The sequence below is a fragment of the Colobus angolensis genome, unplaced genomic scaffold (assembly GCF_000951035.1).
Source record: "Colobus angolensis palliatus isolate OR3802 unplaced genomic scaffold, Cang.pa_1.0 Scaffold30, whole genome shotgun sequence".
Taxonomy (NCBI): domain Eukaryota; kingdom Metazoa; phylum Chordata; class Mammalia; order Primates; family Cercopithecidae; genus Colobus; species Colobus angolensis.
Window position 1 is genome coordinate 12,043,947 of NW_012116266.1, and position 19,880 is coordinate 12,063,826.

Sequence of the window (19,880 nt, forward strand, 5' to 3'; positions counted from 1 at the left end):
TGCCCGGCCAGGTTCAAGAGATTCTTTTGCCTCAGCCTCCTGAGTAGCTGGGATTACAGGCACCCACCACCACACCTGGCTAACTTTTGTAATTTTCGTAGAGATGGAGTTTTACCATGTTGGTCAGGCTGGTCTCAAACAACTTTAAGTGGGTCACCATTTTAGGAATATTCTGTTTTAGAACTTGATAGTTTTGAGTATAACTGTTGGAGAATAAAGAATATTATTTTAACAGTAATTAAAATTGTGGTTTTACTCACTCTTTCTTTTTAAAGATACTCCTGGGCATGGAAGTGGATGGGCTGAGACTCCTAGAACAGATCGAGGTGGAGATTCTATTGGTGAAACACCGACTCCTGGAGCCAGTAAAAGAAAATCACGGTGGGATGAAACACCAGCTAGTCAGATGGGTGGAAGCACGCCAGTTCTGACCCCTGGAAAAACACCAATTGGCACACCAGCCATGAACATGGCTACCCCTACTCCAGGTAGAACTCTCTCTCTCATTGGAAATAATTGTTTTTTTCCTCCATAAATTATTTAATTTTTTTTCTTTGTGATATTCTGTGTGCTGTTAATGTCAACTTCTAGCAAGAATAAAGAGATATAAAAATTTAAGTCTTGGTTTGCATTTATAATGTAAAAGCAAAATAAATAATAGGGTTGATCTTAATTCTCTTTTATCTCAAAGATATATGTAATAATACAGTCTTGCACTATAGAGTATATAAAACTTTGCTTTTCTTGGTAGGTCACATAATGAGTATGACTCCTGAACAGCTTCAGGCTTGGCGATGGGAAAGAGAAATTGATGAGAGAAATCGCCCACTTTCTGATGAGGAATTAGATGCTATGTTCCCAGAAGGATATAAGGTAGTACATCAAATATGAATGAGATGGTATTTAGGATATGCATTTATTTTAAATAGTGAAAAAAATTGATCAAGCTTACATTGGCTTTGCCCAAATTTACTATTGTCATTCCATTCTCTTAGCTATTTCCAGGTATATTTCAGTTCCAAATAGAGATGAAAAGAAATGAGCAACATGATTCTATTACTATTTGAAAGACATCTCAAGGACTTGTATACAGGTCTATCGGTTATACTTTGAGAACTGCTGGTGCTTCAGTTTTCTAGCAGTCCCAGGAATAAGCTTATTTAAAGATTGTGGTTATTTTACTTGGTGCTTCACCAAGATTTCGTGTACTTAAGTTTATGGATTGTCAGTGGACACAAAGAATATTCCTTTTTTTTTTTTTTTTTTTTTTTTAAGATGGAGTCTCACTGTCACTGGGTTGGAGTGCAGTGGCGTGATTTCAGCTCATTGCAACCTCTGCCTTCCAGGTTCAAGCGATTCTCTTGCCTCAGTCTCCCGAGTAGCTGGGATTATAGGCGCCCACCACCACGCCTGACTGATTTTTGTATTTCTTTTTTTTTTTTGAGATGGAGTCTCGCTCTGTCGCCCAGGCTGGAGTGCAGTGGCCGGATCTCAGCTCACTGCAAGCTCCGCCTCCCGGGTTTACGCCATTCTCCTGCCTCAGCCTCCCGAGTAGCTGGGACTACAGGCGCCCGCCACCACGCCTGGCTAATTTTTTTATATTTAGTAGAGACGGGGTTTCACCGTGTTAGCCAGGATGGTCTCGATCTCCTGACCTCGTGATCCGCCCATCTCAGCCTCCCAAAGTGCTGGGATTACAGGCTTGAGCCACCGCGCCCGGCCTGATTTTTGTATTTCTAATAGAGACACGGTTTCACCATGTTGGCCAGGCTGGTCTTGAACTCCTGACCTCAAATGATCCGTCCTTTTCAGCCTCCCAAAGTGCTGGGATTACAGGCGTGAGTTACCGTGCCCAGCCTTCTTTTTACCATATCAACCTAAAATTTATTTTGAACTATAAAATTTTCTAGGTACCTCGTACTCAGGGAGTATTTGTTAGTCTGAAGATAGCCTGTGGTCATATAGCTGACATCATAACCAAGGGGTACCAGATAACTTTGTAAGTCATCTGATGGCCTTCATAGAGCTTTTTCTGTTAATGACTATTGAATTTTAACTTCATGCATATGTTTTTTGTTTTATTTTGTTTTGTTTTAGAGACAGGGTCTCACTGAGTTGCCCAGACTGGAGAGCAGTGGCGCCGACATAGCTTGCTGCTGCCTTGAACTCCTGGGCTCAAGTGAACCTCCTGCCTCAGCCTCCTGAGTAGGGGGGGCTACAGGCGTGCACCACCATACCTGGCTAATTTTTTTTTAATTTTTTGTAGATAATGGAGTCTCACTGTGTTGCCAGGCTGGTCTCAAACTCCTAGGCTCAAAGTATCCTCCCACATTGACCTCCCAAACTGCTGGGATTGTAGGCATGAGCCACTGTGTCCAGCCTTGTTTTGTTTTTGATCCCTGTTATTTATGTTTGAGTATTTGTTTCAAGTTTGCATGAAGTTTTGCCTTAAAGCTTTTTGTAGCCTTCACACAATGCTGTGGGTATAGATACAACTTACTGTTGACTGTCTGAGTGTCTTTCTCAGTCGTAGTCATAGATTTCCTTAGAGTCACTAGGAGGAAAAGTCTCCCTCAGTGAATCCTACTAATAAGCAACATCCTTACTAGTGAATGTAAAAATATAGTAGACCTTTAAATCCTTAATGGCAAGTGATGCCTGTGGACTTGACATTGATTTCCCTGGGTCTCACGTCTATAGAGTATCCACTTTATCCAAAATGCTTACTGGTCTGTGCTGGTGCAGACATTAACTAGCAACAAAAAATATCTGTACGGAGTACAGATAGCATCAATGTAAATTTAACATAATTTAATCTTTAATAGACAACAATTTTAGGCTCACTGGAGAAGACGTGTATAGGTTTATCGACCTCCCCAGGAAGCTGTATTTTTTTTCTTTTACTATATATTAAATTATATAAAATAGAGATGGGGTCTTACCATGTTGCCCAGGCTGGTCTCAAACTCCTGGGCTCAAGCGTTCCTCCCATCTCAGCCTCCCAAAGTGCTAAGATTACAGGCGTGAGACACCGCACCTGGCCTGCCCAGGAGTTGTGTGTTTTTTTTGTTTTTGTTTTTGGTTTTTTTTTTTTGGAAGTCTGTTACCAGCTTTAAAAAAAAAAAATTCTTTGTGATTTTCAGCCTGCATTTTTTGAAATTTTACTTGTTTTACAAAAGGTTTGATCAGGTGGTGTGTATTTTACAGGGCTTTGGCAAACATTTTGGTTTTAGTTTTTATGCATTTAACTAATTTTTTGTAGAGTTTTACACTTAAAAGATTTTATAGTACAGGAATTTATGTGATATTTTAATACTAAAATAAAACTTTTTATGTTTTATGCCACATATGAGCTTATTTCCATTTTATATAAATACTTATGAAATGTTATTTGCTCGACTAGAGCAATTTTTTGGAATTGCTGACTCAGATTTTATAATTTTCAAATTTTTAATAATTTGACATTTTGACCCGCAACATGTTTGAACGTGATCAGTGTTTTGTAAGCTCTTCTCTTGTATTTCCTCAGTTCCCTACACCACTGATATAATCCGTTAGCAGATGAGAAGCAGATATTTTAAGTTTCTAATTAAGATAGAAAAGCAAGATAGATGTTGTCTCCAAGCAAATAAAAACCTTATTAGCTAATAAACTAAAATATTTTAAGTGCAAATATTGTTCCTTATGCTGTTTTTTAAGTTAAGAAAATCCTAAACTGTCTTATAACTTTTATTAGGTACTTCCTCCTCCAGCTGGTTATGTTCCTATTCGAACTCCAGCTCGAAAACTGACAGCTACTCCAACACCTTTGGGTGGTATGACTGGTTTCCACATGCAAACTGAAGATCGAACTATGAAAAGTGTTAATGATCAGCCATCTGGAAATCTTCCATTTTTAAAACCTGATGATATTCAGTACTTTGATAAACTATTGGTAAGTGATACCAGCAGAAATAAACTATTACATTTTGTTCCAGAATTATAAATCATAACATTTCAACTTCCCTTAACATTTTTTTCTTTTTACTGTAGGTTGATGTTGATGAATCAACACTTAGTCCAGAAGAGCAAAAAGAGAGAAAAATAATGAAGTTGCTTTTAAAAATTAAGAATGGAACACCACCAATGAGAAAGGTAAGTCTCAGTTTGTTAAATTGTCATGTTTGTTGCTTATTTATTTAATTCAAAAAAAGTTTTGTAGTTTTTGTAGAGACAGGGTTTTGCCATGTTGCCCAGGCTGGTCTCAAGTGATCCTGCTGCCTTGGCCTACCTCCTAGAGTGTTGGGATTACAGGTGTGAGGCACTGCACCTGGCCAAGTTTATATTTTTAAAAATGTTTTTAATTTTTTCACCAGGAAATGTAGGCCACAAAATAGTACTGAACTATTGGTATAACCCGCTGTAGTGTGGTCTTTCCTTTACTCTTCCAAGTGGCCCAAATTGGTAAAGGTTATTTAGAAAGCTTTCCCCACAAAAAAATTAACTTTTGATAGTGTTATATTTTTGTGTTTAGGAATTTATAGTTACTCTCTTCATCTTTATCAAGAACATAGCATGAGGGAAAAAAGTTTATGTAGTGTGAAGGATTTAACTTTTTTGCTTGTTTTTATTATTAATATTGTATGTATATGTTTGAGACAGGGTCTTGCTGTCTTGCCCGGGCTGGAATGCAGTGGTGCAGTCTTGGCTCGCTGCAACCTCTGCCTCTTGGGTTCAAGCATTCCTCCTGCCTCAGCCTCCCAAGTAGCTGGGATTACAGGCGTGCACGCCCACGCCCTGCTAATTTCTGTATTTTTAGTAGAGACAGGGTTTCACCATGTTGGCCAGGCTGGTCTTGAACTCCTGACCTCAAATGATTAACCTGCCTCAGCCTCCCAAAGTGCTGGGATCACAGGCGTGAGCCACCATGCCCAGCCGTTTGTTTTTATTATTTAAATACTCCAGGGCTCAAGAGATCCTCCCGCCTCAGTCTCCCAAAGTGTTGGGATTACAGGTGTGAGCCACCATGCCCAGCTGGAGTTAGCACAAAATTCTTTGGTTAAAAAAGCTAATAAAGATGCTGAAACATGAGATTCTCCGTTTCTCAAGGCCTTTAAAATATGCTTAAAGCTTGAAGATAATTAGTGAAATTAGTGAGGGATTATATTAACACTATATGTGCCTTGGAAATGGAAGATACTTTAGGGGAAGTGAAGGCTAATTTGGTACATACCTCTGTGGTTCTTTTGTTCTATTAAATTACTCTTTTGAATTAACATAAAATTTCTATCATAGTAGTTGAAATTCCAGAGTAATTTGGATGGAAATGCACTCATGCTGTCTGTGTAAAATGTGTGTAAAAGTAAACACTAACAAATTATGGAAAATCTTCTTTGAGTAGTTTGCTCATTCAAGATGCTTGATTATAAAGAAACCACACCTATTACTCTGCTCTTTTTCCCAGGCTGCATTGCGTCAGATTACTGATAAAGCTCGTGAATTTGGAGCTGGTCCTTTGTTTAATCAGATTCTTCCTCTACTGATGTCTCCTACACTTGAGGATCAAGAGCGTCATTTACTTGTGAAAGTTATTGATAGGATACTATACAAACTTGATGACTTAGTTCGTCCATATGTGCATAAGGTTTGTTCTTAATAGTGTTTCTGATAGTTTTAATAATTTAACTTTTTCAGTTAATCAATGTTAAATTTACATATCCCTGTAGACCTTTTTCTTTGCACAAGTACACATCATACATGTACAAATACAGTTTTATACAGATGTACAGATACTAGTTTTTGTCATCTTTGCCATAAGAGGTTCATATTATTTAATTTTTTCATTTGCTTTTATTGAGATTAGATTAGGATGAGAACATATGTGATTCTGTACTCTGCCAGTTAGTATTAGGAACCAGTTTTTTCACCGATGGTAATTATGGTGCAGTATGTTCATAGGGCATATGAGTTATTTCTTTAAAAAATATTGAATGTTAGTGTGTCACTAATAGCTCTTTTAAATTTTCATCTCTATCTGGAGTTTGAACTTGTGTAATTAAAATTCTTAAACAATTTGTCCCTTGATTAACAAAAGTCCTGAAAATTCTAAATTTCTTGTATATGTTTAATTCTCTGCATGAGTATTTCATCAGCAATTGATGTGAAAGTGTAGCTTCTTCTCTTTTTTCTCTTTTTCAGATCCTTGTGGTCATTGAACCACTATTGATTGATGAAGATTACTATGCTAGAGTGGAAGGCCGAGAGATCATTTCTAATTTGGCAAAGGTATTTACATTTAATTTCTCTAGAGAAGAAAATTTGTATCTGTTTATGGAATTATTTGATTATGGAAGGAAATGGTTGAAGATTAATATTACCAACTCATGACTGTCCTTTGTTTACTTTTTAGGCTGCTGGTCTGGCTACTATGATCTCTACCATGAGACCTGATATAGATAACATGGATGAGTATGTCCGTAACACAACAGCTAGAGCTTTTGCTGTTGTAGCCTCTGCCCTGGGCATTCCTTCTTTATTGCCCTTCTTAAAAGCTGTGTGCAAAAGCAAGAAGTCCTGGCAAGCGAGACACACTGGTATTAAGATTGTACAACAGATAGCTATTCTTATGGGCTGTGCCATCTTGCCACATCTTAGAAGTTTAGTTGAAATCATTGAACATGGTAAGTTGTAATGTCTTTTTTTTTTTTTTTTCTTTAAGAGACAGGATCTTACTATGTTGCCCAGACTGGACTCAAACTTTTGGACTCAAGTGATCCTCCTGCTCAGCCTTCTGAGTGGTTGGGACTAGAGGTACACACACAGCCTGTCTACTTTTAATAGGACAACTGTCCTAAAATTTGGGCTACTGATTTGGGGAGATAAATGGAAAGGCATAACTGTACAAACTATAGATTTTATGATGGGTTTGTAATATTATCTGCTAACAGGCTATGGTTCATATTTTGCTTTTACCTAATTTTAATGTGAACGTATTCTGCAGTTTGGCTAAATAGTTGATACATTGTGAGAATCTGGATGATATTGTGTAACTTAGGTAATGTTGGGGCATAGTTAAAACCTGTGTTTGGTTTTGTAGGTCTTGTGGATGAGCAGCAGAAAGTTCGGACTATCAGTGCTTTGGCCATTGCTGCCTTGGCTGAAGCAGCAACTCCTTATGGTATCGAATCTTTTGATTCCGTGTTAAAGCCTTTATGGAAGGGTATCCGCCAACACAGAGGAAAGGTAAATCCACCAATTACCTTTTGATTTATCTTCATTAAAGTTAAGGTGACATAAATCTAAATTACTAAAGTACATATATTTTTATTTAAAAATAGGGTTTGGCTGCTTTCTTGAAGGCTATTGGGTATCTTATTCCTCTTATGGATGCAGAATATGCCAACTACTATACTAGAGAAGTGATGTTAATCCTTATTCGAGAATTCCAATCTCCTGATGAGGAAATGAAGAAGATTGTGCTGAAGGTAATTATTCCAGATTCGTTAATGTAAACTGGATTTGTTTCATGGTTCTAACAGAATTTTAAAGTGTTTTTTAAAAACAACAAAAAAACTGTATGTTACACCAGTACTGTTTCATTTGTTTTTAAATTTTATGTTTTAAAATTACGTAATCAGCAATGAGTAGTCTGTTCATTTCAAGTCAGTTGATTTATTATTACTATTTTTTAACCTTCTAGGTGGTAAAACAGTGTTGTGGGACAGATGGTGTAGAAGCAAACTACATTAAAACAGAGATTCTTCCTCCCTTTTTTAAACACTTCTGGCAGCACAGGATGGCTTTGGATAGAAGAAATTACCGACAGGTAAGCTTTTGTTTTAAAAGAATATTCTCAAAAATCCTTTTGACTCATTCTTTAGTCGACTTGAATGCATGTTATATATTATTTTTTGCCTTAATTATCTCACAGTTTATATGTGCTTGATTATGAAAGGAGATGGATTTTAGTCAGCCAGTTAACTTCTGTTTTGATTTTGGATTCAAGGATTAATACTCAACTGTGAGGAGATGGATTTTAGTCAGCCAGTTAACTTCCATTTTGATTTTGGATTTAAGGATTAATACTAAATTGTGAATGATGTTTTTGTCTGGTAAATTCAGTGCTTTAGCTAGCTAGATGAAACATGGACACAGTTTTACCTTGAATCATGTTAACTTATACTCATTTTTCGATGTTTGGTCACTTTTCTCTTCAGCTTTTTTTTTTTGAGACGGAGTCTCGCTCTGTCGCCCGGGCTGGAGTGCAGTGGCTAGATCTCAGCTCACTGCAGGCTCCGCCTCCCGGGTTCACGCCATTCTCCTGCCTTAGCCTCCCATGTAGCTGGGACTACAGGCGCCCACCACCTCGCCCGGCTAGTTTTTTGTATTTTTTAGTAGAGACGGGGTTTCACCATGTTAGCCAGGATGGTCTCGATCTCCTGACCTCGTGATCCACCCGTCTCGGCCTCCCAAAGTGCTGGGATTACAGGCGTGAGCCACCGCGCCCGGCCCTCTCTTCAGCTTTAATAAATAGCAGTGAATCATTCTTATCATGTTTATTAGCTAAATAAGTAGTGTATTTAGAGTATTTGGTTTTCATGATGTTGTTTTATGTCCTTGGAAAAGCAGTCTAAAACGTTTTTTTCCTGTTCTTTTTAGTTAGTTGATACTACTGTGGAGTTGGCAAACAAAGTAGGTGCAGCAGAAATTATATCCAGGATTGTGGATGATCTGAAAGATGAAGCTGAACAGTACAGAAAAATGGTGATGGAGACAATTGAGAAAATTATGGGCAATTTGGGAGCAGCAGATATTGATCATAAACTTGAAGAACAACTCATTGATGGTATTCTTTATGCTTTCCAAGAACAGACTACAGAGGTAATGATAACTAATTATGGCACATTGCTACTGACTTTAATATTTGTAGAAAAGCGTATTAGTTGTCCAGCAAATTTTTCTAGAATGCAATTGAATTTGAAGTAATTTTTAATATGCTCACTCGGTTACCAAAAAATACTGTTCTACCTCAAGTTTTAAGATTTGATGTAAAAAAACAACCACAGATGTTTGGGTGGTTAGAAGAGGTTGACTATTAGTTTATTTCAACTGTGCAGTCATAAACCAAATGAATGTGTCTTTTTTTTTAATTTATTTTTTAGGACTCAGTAATGTTGAACGGCTTTGGCACAGTGGTTAATGCTCTTGGCAAACGAGTCAAACCATACTTGCCTCAGATCTGTGGTACAGTTTTGTGGCGTTTAAATAACAAATCTGCAAAAGTTAGGCAGCAGGCAGCTGACTTGATTTCTCGAACTGCTGTTGTCATGAAGACTTGTCAAGAGGTAAACTTCTTTTTCAAATTATTACTTATTCACCAAATAGTTTAATGTAAATAGTAACATTTTAACATTATTTGTTTTATTATAGGAAAAATTGATGGGACACTTGGGTGTTGTGTTGTATGAGTATTTGGGTGAAGAGTACCCTGAAGTATTGGGCAGCATTCTTGGAGCACTGAAGGCCATTGTGAATGTCATAGGTATGGAATTTGCTGGTTACATAAGACTTTTTCTTGTTTTAATTTTCTTTTTTTTTTTTCCTGTAAATAAAGTCTTATTTAGGATTTGGGAGGTTTTTGTTACTTTTTTAAAAGCACTTCAAGATTGTAGTTAAGTCAGGGAATGTCACAAAAGTTTTGTTTCCCAAAACTCATTTATATTTTACTTTAAAGAGAAAAAAAGGGCAAGTTTAGGACCTACAGGAGAGGTGGGAGTAGTCACAGCTCAAAAAGCTTTGAAGTCTTGGAATACAGGACCCTAGTAGAAATAGTGTGTCAGGTGAAATATATTCTGCCATGTTCTGCTGTGAGGGGGAAAAGGGAAACCTAACGTTTTAATTTAGTTTTAGAACTATGTATGTATATTTAAACCTTGAATTAGTGATTATGACAGGTTTTTTACTTGCCATCAGTTTCAAGGAATATAATCAGAAAAGTGAACTGATCAAATTATTGTCTTTATTTACATACCCAAGTTTTCAGTACTGTCCATTCAGTTTTCTAACCCAAAACACAGCAATATTACAAATGGTCTTGGATATGGAGAGCAGAGTTTTTATTCTGTTAGGGCAGTATGACAAAGAAAACAAATGATTTCTTGTATTTAATCTTTTTTTAAATTGATTATAACTGTTGCCAAATGTAACTCCTGCAGAGTTTAGAGGCTCTGATAACCTAGCAGAAGTCAAAATAGCTGACTGTGAGAGAGCCACTGTTTTTTCTTGTTTTGTAAGAGGTATTTATGCAATATACATTTTTAAACTATTGTATTTGCATATAATCTCCAATACAGCCCAGTGCTATACTTGAAGATAGCCACTTGCCAAAAATTATTTACATGGCCACTTGTAGGGCTCTGGTTTGCAGGGAGTTTTAAACCATATTGTTTGTCAGAGAGGCATGGGAAGAGCAATGGAGAGAGAATCAGAGCAAGTGATTCTAGTTAGAGCAAGAGCCCCTGCCAGCTGCCTCCTTTTTTCTCTCTTCATAGGTGTAAATACCATCCAAGTATGCCCTGCATTGCAGGGAGACTGGAGATCTGTTTGTTTTGCAGTTACAGGGTAAGGGGGCCCTTTCTGGAAATTTTTGCTTTATTTACATGTTTACCTCTGGCTTATATTGTTGTGTACGGCCGGAACATAAGCTGTCCCCATATTTAAATGTCAGTGCACAAATACATTTCAGAACCAAACGAAACTTTTTTGTTACTGAGTATCCATCATTCTTTAAATCACTTCACTGATTTCTTTCATTTCTATACATAATCAAAAATTGTTAATAAAAGTTAAAAACGATTCTGAGTCTGATCAGAATCCGGGGCTTTCTCTTTCCATAGGCAGCTGTAAGTTTATATTTATGCATAGTCATATATGACGTTGCTAAGTAAAAGGAAAGTGAACAAAAGTTGCAATTCAAATGTTGATAGTTTATTGACTTCTATTAAATAGGTATGCATAAGATGACTCCACCAATTAAAGATCTGCTGCCTAGACTCACCCCCATCTTAAAGAACAGACATGAAAAAGTACAAGAGAATTGTATTGATCTTGTTGGGCGTATTGCTGACAGGTAAGCAGATTACCCACACATTTTTATAAGCAGTATCAGTTTTCAAATTTGGCCACTTTGTATTCAATTAGCAAAATTTTCTTAATGTCACTAATATAAGTGTATATGATTAGGCTATCTAGTATTAATATTTTCAGTCAAATTTCAATTTGGATGGTAATGGGGTGGCCATGTAATTTTAGGACTAAACCTGTAAGACTAACTCTTCAGCCTTTCTGAAGAGTAATAACTCTTATTTAATGCTTAAAATGAGTTAACAATCATGTTTTTAGAACTGAATTTGCAAATTTATCCTTAAAACTTTTCCTAATGTCACAAATAATATGTGTATTTTTTAAATTAGGGGAGCTGAATATGTGTCTGCAAGAGAGTGGATGAGGATTTGCTTTGAGCTTTTAGAGCTCTTAAAAGCCCACAAAAAGGCTATTCGTAGAGCCACAGTCAACACATTTGGTTATATTGCAAAGGCCATTGGGTGAGTGTTACTTACTTCCATTAAAAAAAAAAAAATTATAATAAATTCATTGTGGTATTGAAAAATAGTTCATGTAGAAATCTCTTTTGAGGCATGGTCTGAATAATGCAGTTGAGAAAGCTGTTCGTTTAACCACTGACCTTCTGATTTTTGGAATGTATTCTTAAATTCAATTCGTTTTTTTTTTTTTTTTTGAGACAGAGTCTTGCTCTGTCACCCAGGCTGGAATGCAGTGATTTGATTTCAGCTCACTGCACCCACTGCTGCCTCCCGGGTTCAGGCGATTCTCCTGCCTCACCCTCCCCAGTAGCTGGGACTATAGGCATGCGCCATCACGCCCAGGTAATTTTTTTTTTTGAAACAGAGTCTCGCTCTGTTGCCCAGGCTGGAGTGCAGTGGCCGGATCTCAGCTCACTGCAAGCTCCGCCTCCTGGGTTCACGCCATTCTCCTGCCTCAGCCTCCTGAGTAGCTGGGACTACAGGCGCCCGCCACCTCGCCCAGCTAGTTTTTTGTATTATTTTTAGTAGAGACGGGGTTTCACCGTGTTAGCCAGGATGGTCTCGATCTCCCGACCTCGTGATCCGCCCGTCTCGGCCTCCCAAAGTGCTGGGATTACAGGCTTGAGCCACCGTGCCCGGCCTACACCCAGGTAATTTTTGTATTTTTTAGTACAGATGGGGTTTCACCATGTGGGCCAGGCTGTCCTCGAACTCCTGACCTCAAGTGAGCCCACCTATCTTGGCCTCCAGAAGTGCTGAGATTACAGGCATGAGCCACCACACCCAGCCAGTAGTCTTAAATTCTTAATTGAATTGAAATAGATGGAAGGGTTTAAGATTTACTTTAATTATACTTTAGGCGTTTTCAGGGAGGGAAACAGTACCATTTTCAGAAAAATTCAAAATGTGTCTTTTAGGATATTGCTTAAACTATTAAGGCAAATTTTTAGTCTCAAAGCATCATTTAAGTCTCATATTAATGCTTTATGTGTTTTAAAAGTTGTATTATGGATTGTTTGAGCTCAGGAGTTTAAGGTTACAGTGAGCTGTGATTGTGTCACTGCACTCCAACCTGGGCAACAGGGCGAGACCCTGTCTCTAAAAAAAAAAACAACAAAAATGCTATTCTGACATTACTTCACGGATTTAACTGAATTATAGCTGCTTTGTGAGATAATCTATGGTTGTTTGCTTCCATTCCATCACAACTAAAATAGGAAAAAACAGTCATTATAGAAAACGAGACACCACATGTCCATGTGGCTTAAGAAAATGTGTTCAAGGAATATGACATGTGAATGTCTGATTAATTAGGTAGAATTAACCAGACCACACCCCCTCCCCTAACACACACTAATTTCTCTCCTATTTTGGTAGCATAGTATTTATTTCAGTGGTGATGGAGTCAAGAAATTTGTAGTGAATAGCTGTTGTGCAAGCTTTTAGCCCCGATGTCCCTCTAAGTTTATGTCAAAGAAGAGGCAAATAGATGCAGCACATTGTGTGGGAGGGAAGATAAAAGAGATTTTATATGGTTTATAATGGGAGACCACAATTCAGATATTCCCCTCATCACTCCTACCTAGTTCTAGTGCCCATTTTGACAACTCAGAGAATTACTCACTTTAAAACTCACTTTAAACATTTAGTTAAATTTCTTTATATTTCAGAAAGTTTAAAAACTGAAAATTACATATGAAAATTAATTTGAGTTAACTTAAATTTTTTTTTTTTTTTTTTTGAGACAGTGTGTCACTCTGTCACGCAGGCTGGAGTACAATGGCATGATCTCAGCTCACTGCAACCTCTGCCTCCCAGGTTCAAGTGGTTCTCCCACCTCAGCCTCCCAAGTAGCTGGGACTACAGGCGTGTGCCCCCACACTCGGCTAATTTTTGTATCTTTAGTAGAGATGGGGTTTCACTATGTTGGCCAGGTTGGTCTCGAACTCCTGACCTTGTGATCTGCCTGCCTCGGCCTCCCAGAGTGCTGGGATGCAAGCGTGAGCCACTGCATCCGGCCAAAATTTTTAAAATTTGTACAGCTGTGACCTCTGATCTTCTCAGAGTTAACTTTTTTAAACTGACCTTTTAATTTATATGAAATTTTAATGTAGAAACAACAATGCCAATGACTTGGAAGTACTGCGTTTTATAAAATTACTGAGTTCCCTGTAATTATTAATATTTAAAAGTTTTCATCTTTATGCATTTTTTTCTTCCATAAATTTTTTACTTATAATGTAACAGCTTGTTGACCCATTTTTTTTTTCAGCCCTCATGATGTATTGGCTACACTTCTAAACAACCTCAAAGTTCAAGAAAGGCAGAACAGAGTTTGTACCACTGTAGCAATAGCTATTGTTGCGGAAACATGTTCACCCTTCACAGTACTCCCTGCCTTAATGAATGAATACAGAGTTCCTGAACTGAATGTTCAAAATGGAGTGTTAAAATCACTTTCCTTCTTGTTTGAATATATTGGTGAAATGGGGAAAGACTACATTTATGCTGTAACACCGTTACTTGAAGATGCTTTAATGGATAGGTAAGTGACTTGAACTGATTACAAGAAAATAATTATAACTCTTCCTTCATTTTAGAACATCCTGAAATAGTTATTAGATGACTTTTTACTGTAATGTAGTTAAAGAAAAAAATGCTAGCCTGGAGTCTTGGGACATTGTAAATGTGACTTATTATTTTAAAATAATGTGCACACTGTAGTGATTCCCCAGACTTTCTTTCAAGTTCCCCCACCCCCTTTAAATCTCTTTTCATATCTGTTGAACTAAATACATTTTGTAAAGGGTTGACTGATAATCTTTTGTTTTCAAAATTGGTCAAATATAGTTAGAGGACATGATGAGCAGGAGCTAATCAGTGTGGCAGAGACCCGATCTTTTTAGCTTTTTATTGCAGGTAAAGGACAGGTTTCTCTTAAGCCTTTGAATTACTGAACATAGCCTGCCAGAGCTACACTCTTCCTATTGCAGGTCCCTGGTGTTTCAGATGGTGACCACCAGTACAGTACTGTTTGAGTTATTTGACAGATTGCTAATACCTTTTACCATCTAGACTGATGCACAGCCATAAACACAGAAGTAACTGAAGAAAGTGCAAAGGAAAGTGCAGGCATAGTAAGGGAAAGAACTGTTTCACTGGCTCTTTATTTTTCAGGAGAGAGAAGTTACTCAGATCAGAGCCCATTCACATACTTTTGTGTACAGATTAAAGTTATTCATTAATAACCTTCTGAAAGGGAGACTTGACAAGTTACCAGAAAGCGTATATGCAAGACATGGAAGCAAAGTAAGAATTGTGCTCTGTAAAAGCCTGGCTGCCCAGGGCTAAAAAATATGAGGGTAAATCACCCTTGCTCCATATTCCTCAGTGAGAAGTGCGTGAGGACCATAGTGCAGTCATTAATGTATGTCACCTGCAGTTAAAAACTTTGTTCTGTGTACTAAGAAGTGGAGGGAGTAATTCCATTGAAAATTACTAAATAAAAAGAATACTTCAGCTGGAAATTTTATTAATGAGGAATACGGCTTCATTCCTTCATTCTTATGCTGAGTGACATTATTAAAATAAATAAGAAAAACAAGAATATTAGTAAATACAAGTATTTTTCTCTTTTGATGTGGTCTGTGTTACTATCTTTGGAGCAAAGTGTGGAAACTCATTTTGTTTTTTAGACAGACTTTCGCTTTGTCGCCCAGGCTGGAGTACAGTGGCATGATCTCGACTCACTGCAGCTTCTGCCTCCCAGGTTCAAGTGATTCTCCTGCCTCAGCTCCCAAGTAGCTGGGACTACAGGCATGTGCCACCATGCCCAGCTAATTTTTTGTATTTTTGGCAGAGATAGGGTTTCACCATGTTAGCCAGGATGGTCTCTATCTCCTGACCTTGTGATCCACTGGCCTTGGCCTCCCAAAGTTCTGGGATTACAGGCGTGAGCCACCGTGCCTGGTCTGGAAACTCATTTTCATACCCGTTGCAAATCCCAGTGTGTTAGCCAATGAGCTCATACTTGGTTGAATAATTGTGGAATGAATAACCGATTGATTTTTCATGAACATAAACTCAGTTAACATAGATGATAGTTACTTCTGTAGGTTTGAAAAAATTGTTGATCTTTTCTTCCTCTCCCCAGATTGAGTTATTGAAACTTAAACTTTACGTGAGAAGGGAATTTAATTTTAATTTAGTTACCTATTATATACCAGTATCTGAAGTACTGTAAAGATTTAAGTTTATAATCAAGAGTTTAAAATGATTTGGGAGGCCAAGGTGGGAGGATCACTCGACCCCAGGAGCTCAAGATCAGCTTGGGCAACATAGTGAGGCCCTCCCTATCTCTAACAATAAAAATTTTTTTAAATAATTTTTCTTTTTTCTTTTTTTTTTTGAGACAGAGTTTCGCTCTTGTTGCCTAGGCTGGAGTGCAGCAGCACAATCTCGGCTCACTGCAACCTCTGCCACCCAGGTTCAGGTGATTCTCCTGCCTCAGCCTCCCGAGTAGCTGGGATTACAGGCATGTGCCAGAGTGCCTGACTAATTTTCGTATGTTTAGTAGAGACGGGGTTTCGCCACGTTGGCCAGGCTGGTCTAGAACTCCTGACCTCAGGTGATTCACCTGCCTCGGCCTCCCAAAGTGCTGGGATTATAGGCATGAGCCACCGTGCCCAGCCTGAAAAATACTTTTTAAAAAGAGAAAAAAGTTTAAAATAAGATATTACTGTTTATTATTCATACATTAGAATTACATACCTCCTCTTTAATAGCATAATAAAGCCAAGACTTCACAGAGCCCTCCTGCTCATATTCCTTTTAAAAGTTAATTAGAAGGCCAGGCGTGGTGGCTCACCCCTGTAATCCCAGTACTTTGGGAGGCGGAGGCAGGCAGATCACAAGGTCAAGAGATCAAGACCATCCTGGCCAACATGGTGAAACCCCATCTCTACTAAAAATTCAAAAATTAGCTGGGTGTGGTGGTGCACACCTGTAATTCCAGCTATTCAGGAGGCTGAGGCAGGAGAATTGCTTGAACCTGGGAGGCAGAGGTTGCAGTGAGCCAAGATCACACCACTGCACTCCAGCCTGGGCGACAGAGTGAGACTCTGTCTCAAAAAAAAAAAAAGTTAATTAGAAAATATGGCTTAATTGTTGAGCGATAGTGAAGCTTGAGTCATTAAAGCAAAAGTTCTCAAGTGGAAGCATTAGTTATTCTAAAGGATATATTAGACACACGAAATGTTAGGATGATTTCACATCTATTTAGTGCACTGAATTAGTAATTTCGTTTCCAATGGGCAGGTGAATATTTCCTGTAAAACTAAGACCATATCTTGAAGGATTTTTTCCCCTTTCTTATAAGACCGTATCTTAAAGGACTTCTTTCTCTTCCCTTATAGAGACCTTGTACACAGACAGACGGCTAGTGCAGTGGTACAGCACATGTCACTTGGGGTTTATGGATTTGGTTGTGAAGATTCGCTGAATCACTTGTTGAACTATGTATGGCCCAATGTGTTTGAGACATCTCCTCATGTAATTCAGGCAGTTATGGGAGCCCTAGAGGGTCTGAGAGTTGCTATTGGACCATGTAGAATGTTGCAGTATTGTTTACAGGTAAGTTAAAGTTTTTTTTTTTTAATCGGTGAATTTTTTTTTTTTTTAATAATACTTTAAGTTCTGGGATACATGTGCTGAATGTGCAGGTTTGTTACATAGGTATACATGTGGCATGGTGGTTTGCTGCACATATCAACCCATCATCTAGGTTTTAAGCCCCGCATGCATTAGGTATTTGTCCTAATGCTCTCCCTCCCCTTTCTCCCCACTCCCTGTAAGTTAAAGATTTTTAAAAGATTACTTAGCAAGAAAAGTAGTGTGTTGAATTAAGTTACTTTTCCTGATTATCAATATATTGTATATTGTGCCATATGGTAGAACAATTGTGTGGTGAGGAGGGGAGTGAGTTTTGTCTCTTCCATTTTAGCTTTGTATAATTACTAGCCCCCACCCCACTCCCCAAGGGAAATAATTTTGAATCATATCTTTATGATTTGTTAATTTTGTTAAGGTTATGTGTGTTCTTGAAAATTGAAATAATGTAACTATTCACTATTATTTTAGGGTCTGTTTCACCCAGCCCGGAAAGTCAGAGATGTATATTGGAAAATTTACAACTCCATCTACATTGGTTCCCAGGATGCTCTCATAGCACATTACCCAAGAATCTACAACGATGATAAGAACACCTATATTCGTTATGAACTTGACTATATCTTATAATTTTATTGTTTATTTTGTGTTTAATGCACAGCTACTTCACACCTTAAACTTGCTTTGATTTGGTGATGTAAACTTTTAAACATTGCAGATCAGTGTAGAACTGGTCATAGAGGAAGAGCTAGAAATCCAGTAGCATGATTTTTAAATAACCTGTCTTTGTTTTTGATGTTAAGCAGTAAATGCCAGTAGTGACCAAGAACACAGTGATTACATACACTATACTGGAGGGATTTCATTTTTAATTCATCTTTATGAAGATTTAGAACTCATTCCTTGTGTTTAAAGGGAATGTTTAATTGAGAAATAAACATTTGTGTACAAAATGCTAATCTGTGTGTGTTTTTTGAACATGACTTGTAAAATGCGGAACTTTGATAAAGTATTGGTTTATGTGGAATAAGTGGCTTAATTTCATTTTCTGTCACCTGGTTAATAGAAAGTAGTTAGCCGAATAAAAACTATATGAAGTGATGGCATCTTTGTCAAAATTCCATTGTTCTGTTAATAATGACAGCAAGAACAGTAGCCTCAGGAGGTGTTCCCCTCAAACTAGCACAACCATTCCATCATCATAGAAAAGTAGCACTTTTGCTAAACTGTCTTGAATATTTTGTACTTACATAGCGCCTTTCATCTCTTGATTTCTCAAAATGCTTTATGAACATGTTTAAAGGAAGTGGTTTAAGTCTTGTCCAATACTTGACAGGTCTGCTGTGTTTAGCAAGTGAGGAATTTAACTTTACTTCAAAACTGCTTTCTGCCTATTAGGAGTGAGGATACCTAAGTAATGCTGATAGAACGGATTCCTGGCCGGGCGCGGTGGCTCAAGCCTGTAATCCCAGCACTTTGGGAGGCCGAGACGGGCGGATCACGAGGTCAGGAGATCGAGACTATCCTGGCTAAGATGGTGAAACCCCGTCTCTACTAAAAAATACAAAAAACTAGCCGGGCGAGGTGGCGGGCGCCTGTAGTCCCAGCTACAGGGGAGGCTGAGGCAGGAGAATGGCGTAAACACGGGAGGCGGAGCTTGCAGTGAGCTGAGATCCGGCCACTGCACTCCAGCCCAGGCGACAGAGCGAGACTCCGTCTCAAAAAAAAAAAAAAAAAAAGGATTCCTTATGTACTGTGATAATATACAGTGGCAGCAGCTAAAATGTCTAGGTTTCCTTAGCTTTGTATTCAGTAATAAGTTGATCTAAGAGTTCAGCATAAACTGAATGAAATGCCATTTAATAATAGAGGAACCAAGCATTAAGGCAGTACTAGACTTAATTTTTTTAGCAAATATGTAAAGTATATTTTCAACCTTTTATAATGTTATGGCCCCAAATTTCTTGGTATTGGCCTTTTTACTACCTATACTATTTTTACTATTTTGTTTTGTCTCCATGTGGTAGTACGTCTGTGAAGGCTAAAGAGAAAATAAATTCTGCAAGCAGCATTAGCATATAACTACTACTGTAAGTAAAACTGCCTGTTAACACTTGAGGAGTTCCTGCTTCAGAAGCTTAGTTAAGAAACAGCTTGTGGCCGGGCGCGGTGGCTCACGCCTGTAATCCCAGCACTTTGGGAAGCCAAGGCGGGCCATGAGGTCAGGAGATCAAGACCATCCTGGCTAACACAATGAAACCCCTTCTCTACTAAAAGTACAAAAAATTAGCTGGCCGTGGTGGTGGGTGCCTGTAGTCCCAGCTACTTGGAAGGCTGAGGCAGGAGAATGACGTGAACCCGGGAGGCGGAGCTTGCAGTGAGCCGAGAAGGTGCCACTGCTCCCAGCCTGGGCGACAGAGCGAGACTCTGTCTCAAAGAAAAAAAAAAGAAAACAGCTTGTAATTGACTTTCAACAAATCGATAGTGAGCATTAACGGTTTCCAACTTGGATTTGTAATTCCTCATCATTCCTTGTATGACAACTTTCTGAAAATATGTCACTATGTAGTAAAATTAAACACACCAAACTCATCTTTCTGTTACAAGTTTTCAGCAGTACTTCTATGCAAC

At 38.1% G+C, this 19,880-nt stretch overlaps 1 protein-coding gene across 1 annotated transcript in view; it reads left to right on the plus strand.

Annotated features, from left to right (window-relative positions):
* The window catches only part of SF3B1 (splicing factor 3b, subunit 1, 155kDa), a 66,320-nt gene extending 48,112 nt beyond the window's left edge, over positions 1 to 18,208 (plus strand). Inside the window, exons 8-25 of the mRNA XM_011949988.1 lie at positions 276 to 488; positions 752 to 873; positions 3,737 to 3,934; positions 4,033 to 4,134; positions 5,444 to 5,623; positions 6,178 to 6,264; positions 6,389 to 6,659; positions 7,076 to 7,221; positions 7,317 to 7,463; positions 7,679 to 7,804; positions 8,638 to 8,859; positions 9,141 to 9,323; positions 9,409 to 9,520; positions 10,987 to 11,107; positions 11,451 to 11,582; positions 13,855 to 14,127; positions 16,997 to 17,213; positions 17,721 to 18,208. Of these exons, the coding sequence (XP_011805378.1) occupies positions 276 to 488; positions 752 to 873; positions 3,737 to 3,934; positions 4,033 to 4,134; positions 5,444 to 5,623; positions 6,178 to 6,264; positions 6,389 to 6,659; positions 7,076 to 7,221; positions 7,317 to 7,463; positions 7,679 to 7,804; positions 8,638 to 8,859; positions 9,141 to 9,323; positions 9,409 to 9,520; positions 10,987 to 11,107; positions 11,451 to 11,582; positions 13,855 to 14,127; positions 16,997 to 17,213; positions 17,721 to 17,879 (3,011 nt within the window). The 3' untranslated portion in view covers positions 17,880 to 18,208. The remainder of the gene's footprint in view (positions 1 to 275; positions 489 to 751; positions 874 to 3,736; positions 3,935 to 4,032; positions 4,135 to 5,443; positions 5,624 to 6,177; positions 6,265 to 6,388; positions 6,660 to 7,075; positions 7,222 to 7,316; positions 7,464 to 7,678; positions 7,805 to 8,637; positions 8,860 to 9,140; positions 9,324 to 9,408; positions 9,521 to 10,986; positions 11,108 to 11,450; positions 11,583 to 13,854; positions 14,128 to 16,996; positions 17,214 to 17,720) is intronic.
* Positions 18,209 to 19,880: the final 1,672 nt, after the last annotated feature.